General features: G+C 35.2%; 1 protein-coding gene across 2 annotated transcripts in view; it reads left to right on the top strand.

Annotated features, from left to right (window-relative positions):
• Positions 1-7,919, top strand: part of CLK4 (CDC like kinase 4) — an 11,229-nt gene extending 3,310 nt beyond the window's left edge. For both annotated transcript variants that reach the window (XM_085312858.1, XM_085312857.1), the window contains 11 exons: positions 491-716; positions 1,904-1,994; positions 2,391-2,457; positions 3,864-3,980; positions 4,079-4,245; positions 4,337-4,431; positions 5,554-5,683; positions 6,034-6,116; positions 6,583-6,662; positions 7,407-7,494; positions 7,594-7,919. In XM_085312858.1, the coding sequence (XP_085168984.1) occupies positions 491-716; positions 1,904-1,994; positions 2,391-2,457; positions 3,864-3,980; positions 4,079-4,245; positions 4,337-4,431; positions 5,554-5,683; positions 6,034-6,116; positions 6,583-6,662; positions 7,407-7,494; positions 7,594-7,731 (1,282 nt within the window). In that variant the 3' untranslated portion in view covers positions 7,732-7,919. The remainder of the gene's footprint in view (positions 1-490; positions 717-1,903; positions 1,995-2,390; positions 2,458-3,863; positions 3,981-4,078; positions 4,246-4,336; positions 4,432-5,553; positions 5,684-6,033; positions 6,117-6,582; positions 6,663-7,406; positions 7,495-7,593) is intronic.
• Positions 7,920-9,228: the final 1,309 nt, after the last annotated feature.

Raw genomic sequence — 9,228 nt, 5'->3', positions numbered from 1 at the left:
TTTTTTTTTTTTTTTTTAATACTGTGTTTAATGCAGAGCACTAAAAACAGTGTTAACTTCTCTCAGACTCTTCAGATGTTGCTGGGATTTTTTTTGTTTGTTTGTTAATACTGTGGGCTTTGAAAGCGTAGAAGAGGATTATTGCTCTATTGAGAGCACTTTATCCTRTGATTAACTTAGAAATTGTGATTGACTTGTTCAGTATGTTCTAGGAAGTATTTCTCCTTTTCAAATCTGGATTTCTATTTATTGTGCAAACTGGATGGATTATGTATTGTTCCTGTGGATGGCTATGTATTTGAGACTGTCAATCTCATTAACTTCCTAATAAAATAACATGAAAAACTCCTTTTGGGGAGGGAGTCAGTTATAAACCATTCTTGATGTAAAGACAGATACTATATAACTCAGTAACTCAGCTTGAGTCACTTATCTTGTTGGAACCTCAAGTTTTTAAAGTGGAGAACATTCACTTAAAATATATTTGCAGTCATTATTTGGACGATAGAGCCATAAATGAAAGAGACCATCATGACCGGAGATATGTTGAGGAATACAGAAATGACTTCTGTGAAGTATATGACCACAGGCATTATCACAGAGACTATGAAAGGAGTCACCATCATCACTATAGCAAATCCTCTGGTCGGAGCAGGAAAAGTAGTCATAAAAGGAAGCATAAGAGACATCATTGCTCCAGTCACCAATCGCATTCGGTACGAGTAATTTTTAACTTTATTATTAATGAATTAGTGGTAATAGGCTTCTTAAGTGAGTGTTAGAACTTCAAGTCCTATTCACAGTACTTTGGGGAAACTTGTTGTATTAATAAAGGATTCGTAGTTGAATCCAGTTGTGAGCATATGAGTATGTTCTTAGTTGAGACTCTGGATCAGTGTTGGGGGGATTATCATCAGTGCTAATTGGTACCCTGGTAATGTTGGTGGCCAATAGTAGTATCACTGTCATTCTCCTGAATGATATATTTTGAAAATGAAGACAGGCAACTGTTTTGCAATGCAGTTATCACTTTAGTTTTACAGCATAGTGAAATGTCTGTTTTTCAGGTAGACTGTGAGATGCCATCCATCCTGTTACTAAAAAATAATTGAAGTAATGTGCCTTTTTAATGTGTACTTAATTGGCAGTATGAAACATGCATGTCTGTAAATTGATAAGAACAAGCTGCACAGTTCTACACCTGATTCCAGCTTTTAAGTCATGTGCCTCACTAATGGCAGCTAATGTCTTACTAAAGATGGGATAAGCTTGCTGTCTGCCTTCTTTCAAGGCATGCTGTCTGAATTTTTCATTATTGGCTTCATGCCCACTGATGCATCTTCAGCTCTAGGTGTTTTATGTCACCTTTTCTGCAATAGAAACAGAATGTTTTATTAGATTATACATTGCAGATCAAGGACTTTAGAGTAATTTTTCTTGTCTTGTTTCTCTAAACATGAAGAAAGTAAAATTGCTTGATAATTTTTTATATTTAGATGACAAAAGTATATATTTTTAAAATATAAGCATTTCACCTGACTGTAAGCTTAGATATAGTGTTTTTTGCTATTTGATAGCAAAGTATTAGAGGTAGTGACTTTGCAGTCTTAATCTATCTTCAATTAAGCCACTGTTTGAGAGACAAAATTGTGTTGTTTTTTTCTGTTGCTTTATCACTTTAAGTATTTATCTGAAAATCTGTTCCTTGCCATGTTTTTCTTCTGTAACATAAACTGTGCCCTGTGAATTTCTGGGGACTGAATTTGAAATTGCTCCTGCCAACTGTTCGTGGCCTGGTGCGTAACTGAATGCCTGAATATCTCCCCGCTGAATGAATTGCGTATTCTGCCCTGAATTCACTCTGATATATTGATTGGCTGGACGATCTTGGTGCCGATTCCAGAAGAGTCACCGAAGGAAAAGATCCAGGAGTGTAGAGGATGATGAGGAGGGTCACCTGATCTGTGAAAGTGGAGACGTTCTAAGAGCAAGATGTATAGAACATTTTTCAACACTTTTTAAAAACTTTTCAGCAAAAAATCTGTTTAGAATAGTATGTCAGAGGAGGGGGGCTAAAGAAATCTTCATTGCTCTTTTTGTTTTGTTTTTTTGTGCTTTTTGTTTTTTTGCATATCTTCTTTTCTGTAGAATTTAAATACTGTGTTCAGAAAAAGTTCCAAGTAGTAAATGAACTTGAGTCTTGAGAWTAGAACAAGAGATAGTTTTGTAGCTAACTGTTTTCATGACACCTGTCCAATAAAATAACACATTCAAATGCTGAGATTTAAAGTAATTATGTTTTTGTAATGGCACATTTTAAAATCTACATTAATATTACTTATTCTTGTTCGAGTAGTTATATAATTCTGACTTGTGTGTGTTCTTTTTAGATGAAATTGTTGCAACTTTAGGAGAAGGAGCTTTTGGAAAAGTAGTAGAGTGCATAGATCATGATATGTAAGTATCAATTACCTTTTTAAATACATGTCATGACAAAATACACTGGGCTTTAATTTCTCAATAAATAAAAAGACTTTGATAGTAAGTTGGGGTCTAATTAAGTGTTAAAGTATATTTAAGAAAGAAGTGTTTTTTAACTATGAGAGCTGTCTTGTAAGCTAATTTCTAGATGAGTATTTTTAAGGAGTTTCAGATAGCACATCTTTTTGCGAGACTCCTTGAYCTTTTTTAAGGTTCTTCAGTCATATCTTTAAATATTTAAAATACTTTTTGTTTCTTCTGTTGCTCTGTGAAAGGCCCTCACATAGTTCTGGTTTTATACAAGATGCTATATAGAGAAACTTTTTTACTTTGTTTTTTCTCTGAGTTTAAGAATCTGTTCTTAATGGAGTAAACTTCCTGCAGCCACATTTGCTTGGGAAATGTTTACCTAAAAATTTTATTTCAAAAATAAACTATTTTATAAATAATATTTTTTTTTCTATACGAGCCATATATYGACATGACACAAACTAGTAATTAACAAATAGATTTCATCTGCCCTTATACAGAGGAGGAGAACTGTGTGTCCTTCCTGCTATACCAGTCCACTTTTTCTGTTGTTTCTGTAACTACTGTTGCTGTAACTGGAGAATTTGAAAGTATGTAAAGAATACAGAATTGAATTAAGAGACTGACTTGTAGAAGATGGTGCAATGAGATATTGAGAAAATGATCTTGGTTTTTGTCCAAGCAGCTGCTTGGAACTGTAAATTCCTTTCCTTAGTCTCCAGAATCAGACTTCCTTTTCAACCTTTTCTGAATGCGTGGTAATCCAGTTACGCCTTTTTGATGGAGTGATGATTTTAATGTGATGGCATGTTTGGTGTAGCAGTTCTRTTTCAAGTTTCATTTCCATGCACCCTGTATGTTATAAAACATACTAAGTACAGCTTTGTTAGTTTTTACTRTTATGAAACACTCAAACTCTAAACTTCTGAAATTACTTATTTCATGGATTCCATTGGAGAAATAAGAGCCAAAGTCAGCAAGTTGCAGAAAAGTTGTCAAAATTTTTGCAGTACTTTTCTTGAATGAGAACTTTGATAAGTTTTTGGAATCATGGTGCGGACGGATTCCTGATGCTTTTTCTTTTCTAGATAAGAAGACTATTTTAGAGATAGTTAACATAAAATATATGATAAGAATTCAATCTTAACCAGAATTAAAAAAACAAAACAAAAACATATAATGCTGATCCTTCCTTTGAAATTAGATTAAGTCAAATTCCCTAAATAAAACTTGTAGTTCTATACTATCTTTTTTTGTTGTTGTATCCTTTTTATTAAAATCAGGATACTTTAGGATTGTACATATTTGACAACAAAATGATATAGCCTGTGGTCTTTTACTTTATTTTAAAGGAGAGGAATGCATGTAGCAGTTAAAATTGTGAAAAATGTTGGTAGATACCGGGAAGCAGCCCGTTCAGAAATACAAGTATTGGAACACTTAAACACCATGGATCCAAGCAGTGCTTTGTAAGTATAAAAGTAGAACAGTCAACATAYTAAGGTTTTGGCAAAAGATAATTACGGGTTGAGTTTTCATGTATTYATATGTACTATTTATTTTTAAGCCGCTGTGTCCAGATGCTGGAGTGGTTTGATCATCATGGCCATGTTTGCATTGTTTTTGAGCTGCTGGGGCTTAGTACTTACGATTTTATTAAGGAAAACAGCTTTCTGCCATTTCATATTAATGACATCAGAAATATGGCTTATCAAATTTGCCAGTCTATAAATTGTAAGTAAACTTCAGTACTTTTATCAAGCATGGGTTTTTTTTTTAAGGAAATTCGTCAATTATTCATGAATTGCTGTTTTTTTCCTTGTAGTTTTACACCATAATAAACTAACTCATACAGATTTAAAGCCTGAAAATATCTTGTTTGTGGAGTCTGATTACATAGTGAAATACAATGCTAAAATGGTAAGTTTGCATTTTTCTTTCCAACCCTCATTGGACTTTTTCTTGTCTTCATTTGAACTTAAAAACTTGCCATGTGTGAAAGGTCAAATGATAAATGGGCTTTTTTTTTTTTGTAAGATCCTTTGTGCTCTTTGAGATGCACCAGTTTTCTGCTAAGCTGGTAATGTTGCTCTGATTCAAACTGAAGTGTTTCATCTGATAACAGCTAAGGCCTGTTTAATGAAATTCAGCATTCTTAGGGGACTTGGTGTTAACAGCTTTGAATTTAACCATTTTTTTTCCTGTTATTAAAGAAGCTCTTTCAGTCGCTTTCTTAAAAGCATCTTCTTGTTTTGGGAAGGATGTCAGATCTTGCTTCATATGTAATTACCCTGTTTCTAAGGAAGTCTGAAGGACTTGTCAGTTGGGCAGTTTTTTGCTTGGTGGCAAAGATGAGTGGCCTTGCTAAGCTTTCTGTTTGTCATCAGTGCATAATGTTGACTGCTGGGCAGTGTTGTAATGGGCACAGGCCCAGAATAGGACATTCTTGAGCAGCATCTTTTGAAATCTGAGAAAACYCTAGAAACAGTGTTAGGATGAGTACTTATCTCCACAAATCACTTACAGCACTAGGAGAAAAAAAGATTTATTTTTATATTGCTGCCCTTTTTTCCAAAGTATAAAAGCTTACTAGAAACAGAAGAGCAATATTGACTTTACTGCCTTCAGCTGATGCATAAGATTTTTATTCTAGAACTAAAATGGCATAAACGATTGTACATACCAATGAATAGTCAAAATCTAGGCAGAGATAGCTAATTCTGAAGTTCAGCTAATATTAAGGTTAACAAAAGAGAAAAGGAGTTCTGATACTGTAGGCAAAGTCTTTAGGTATTCAGCTATTTCTAAATATTCAGATTAAATTGCCTTGTTGTCAGCGCCTCCTTTTTATTCTTGGGGAATGAACTGAATAGGAGTTGATAATGGGAATGCGTGGGATTTTTTTAATGTGGGTTTGATTTTTAGCATGACTATGTCAACTGGTATTTTGAAGATATTTTAAATTGATAATGTGATGAATAGCTTTTACCTGAGCATGCATTTAAAAATATTAACAAAGAACCTTTGAATTCTCTCTTAAAGAAGCGAGATGAACGCACTTTAAAAAACACAGATATCAAAGTTGTTGATTTTGGAAGTGCAACTTTTGATGATGAACATCACAGCACATTAGTGTCTACAAGACATTATAGAGCTCCTGAGGTTATTTTAGGTGAGTAATGCCTTTAAAACGTTCTGACAGTTGATTACAATTCATTGAAATGTCTTCCTGTTTCATGAACTGGAGTAGATGCACATGATTCCAATTTCTCAGTTACTGTCTCCCACAGATGATGATAAATTTCTTGAGAGTAAACCAACTTTTTCTCTGTACTTTTTAATAAAAGTAGTATTTTAAAAACAAAAGTCTAAATACATTCCCTTACAWTTTTCAAGCCTTGGGGAGAGGCAATCAGGGAAAAGCTGCATCAGTTAATGGATGGAAACATGGCATATCATTTCTGGATTACTTGTGTTCAGAATGTATTAAAAAGTAAAACGTACACTTTGCATGTTTTGCAGCACTGGGATGGTCGCAACCTTGTGATGTTTGGAGTATTGGTTGTATTCTAATTGAGTATTACTTGGGATTTACAGTATTTCAGGTATGTATGTGAAGCTGAATTGAACCTTTTTGTTACAGACTTCTTAAATGACATCTACTTAACTGTTGGTGCAAAGGGCGTTATTTTAGAGGGCTTTAAGTATTATATAGAAGAGGTTGTAGACAGCATTCATACGTGAAAAATCTTACACATCTACTTCAGACTACTCAATCATCTGCTTTAGTGTTTTGAACAATGAAGCCTATCTGGAGTTTGAAGATGTTTCTCAAATTACAATAATAAAATATGCGTGAATAAAACTTGGTTTATAAACTCTGTTTTGCAGGGTCCATCTTAACCATACAGGTATAATATAACAAGCTGCATTGGGTAGTCTGTTTTTAATAATCTAATGTAGTAATGTATAATGACACTGATGATCTGGAGAACATCTCATTTGTGGATTTGTTACCAAGTGTCTGAGAGTAGAAAAATGTGACAAGGGCATTGCGTTTTTTCCCAACAGACGCATGATAGTAAAGAACATTTGGCAATGATGGAAAGAATACTCGGGCCTCTGCCARCTCACATGATCAAGAAATCCAGGTAAGCCATTACAGAAAGAGTAATTGCCTAATTTTTTTCTATTATAAAAGTGTGATTTGAGGAACTTTAAAGTTTCTGTTGTTCACTGTGAGCTGCTAAAAGTCAGCAAAAATGGGCTTCCAGGCTTTGCAGTTACTATTAGTCTGTTGCAAGAAATTCTGTGTTCAGATTTAGCTGAATGAAATAGTCAGAGTCTTCTGTCTCTGGTTTTAGTTTGAGTTACCAGCAGCCAAAAATCAGCTTCATGAACAGTAACTGAATATGAACATGCTCATGTAAAGCTGTGTCTGTGTGGTCGCCAGAGCAGCAGTAGATATCTTTTCTTCTGTAAACTGCAGAACAGAATAAACAACCTATTTTCATCAGAAGATTTATAGTGAGTGGAAGAAGAGGGCCCTGCTCTTACTAGTACAGCTCCCAGTCCCTTCCACCATTCCTTTACGTCCCCCACACATGGGCTGCAGTGATCTATTTGCTGCATGTATCGTCTTTGAGGAAGAGAAAAGTTTCCCATTTCCAATGTAAGGAGAAGCAGTCAGCACAGCATTGTTTCCTAACCCCCAACCCAAATGCCCCAAATCTACAGAATGCAAGATTTAATGTAAGTTAGCAAAAGAAAAGTTAGATCTCACATGCAGAGGAATATTCAAGAATACTTCTACGATGCTTCCCAAAGTCTTAAAAAAATACCCACCCAGTACAAATATGACACTATTAATTTTTGTTGTTGTTGTTGTCATGCAGAAAGCACTATTTTCATCATGACCAGTTGGACTGGGATGAGCACAGTTCTGCAGGTCGTTATGTTAGAAGACGCTGTAAGCCTTTAAAGGTAGGGGAGAACATTTTCATTATTATTCTCAGTTAAATTTGCAGTTGTGAAAGATCTCTCTAAATTACTTTCCCCCCCCCCCGCCTTCTCCCGCACCAGGAATTCATGCATTGCCAAGACACAGATCATCAAAGTCTGTTTGACCTTGTTCGCAGAATGTTGGAGTATGATCCAGCCAAAAGAATTACTCTTGATGAAGCCTTGCAACATCCTTTTTTTGACTCATTAAAGAAATAAATTCAGAGATCTTTTATGCTTCTCCAAGGAGATTACCTAGACTGTGTCAGTCAACAGAGATTGCATGAAACTTTTGTAAACTTTAAATTATTTTGTACAGTTAAGTCTGTAAATATTTACATATGTTTTGTATAACTGTCATGTTTATCTTGTTGAGCAGCTGTAGTCTTAATCATGGATATCAAAGTGAAAAATAAARGTAATTTTCATTTTTGAAACTTGTTTTTTTTAAACTATACCCTATCTTTTTGTAGAGGGCTAACTTTTGYACAGCATCTAACTTAAGATGACTCCATGGGCTTGCTAAACAATATTTGAAAACACATTAATTAAAAGATTTTTAACTATCTTCCTTTAAAAGTTAGACATGAAGAAAAGATTGTAAGTGGTTCAGCCTACCTAACTAGCCTGTGTAGAACTTTGCAATAGTATTCTGAACCATGACTGAAGATAGTGTGTATTCCAGTTAGCTTTTCTGTCACCTTTGTCCCCAAATTCTCACATTTAAAGARTSTACATTGCTCTCTGAATGCTGTTTAGTCAGAGTCCCTGGAAAACCATGTGTTTGATGCTTTCAAGGGTAAGTATTTATTGGTAAGGTCTGAAAAATAAATCTTAATTTTTCAAATTTGTTTTGATTCACTAACATGCAGCATTTTCTTGGTAAGATTTTTGAGAACTGCATTGTCCCTGTATAAGAATGCAGAGAAGGACATACACTCTTGTTGTCGCCGATGAAATACTGTGAATCGTTTCTAGCTTATTTCAGCCTTGCTATTGCAATAGTAACAAGATAATCCTYAGGTCTTCAAATACATATTTCTGTGCAGCTTTACCTGTAGTTACTAATGAACTGAGCAAACKTGGCAACTGAGAAGCACTCTCGTCACTCGTCAGGTGGAGAAGGGGTTCTCAGTTGTAACTCCTGAACCTATGTATCRAGTTAGGAAGAAGATGGTACTACTTCCCAAGTCCCATTAACCTACTCTGGTGGTTCTTGCTCTTCTGTATTTAAGTTAGTGAGGTTTTTTGGTCTTGCTCCAATGCTGTTTTAATCTGACACAGTTTGGACAGCTTGCTGAGCAGGGCTAAGGGAGACTTTCATTGTAAAGTTCCTTCTAAGTGACCTGTGTGCAAGATTTAGCCATTTCTTGTAGTCTTGACAGMATAGCTGACTCTGGTTTAGCATGCAAGTCATCATTAAGGGAAGAAACAGCCGGCTGTTTCTGCTCCACAGAAGCCTATTTCCAGGGCYTGTTTGTTGCTGGTGTCCCTGTTCCACTGATGTGTGGGTAGGAAGGAGGCTTAAGCTGCAAAAGGCTCCAGGCGTCTCTTATGATTGGGGGCAGAACATAACTGGGACAAAGCTTTGAAAGTTTATTTTCTATAATGAGTGCCAGCTACTGTGCATGATAATGTCTCATAGAACAGAAGCTCAGTCTTCCCAGGATTTAATTTTGCCCCATTGCAGTATTTGTATGTGACAGAAAATGTAAC

Source organism: Rhea americana, unplaced genomic scaffold (assembly GCF_003343005.1).
Source record: "Rhea americana isolate MKP2758 unplaced genomic scaffold, rheAme1 scaffold_37, whole genome shotgun sequence".
NCBI lineage: Eukaryota > Metazoa > Chordata > Aves > Rheiformes > Rheidae > Rhea > Rhea americana.
The sequence above is the reverse complement of the archived record's forward strand: the minus strand, read 5'-3'. Positions and strand labels throughout refer to the sequence as shown.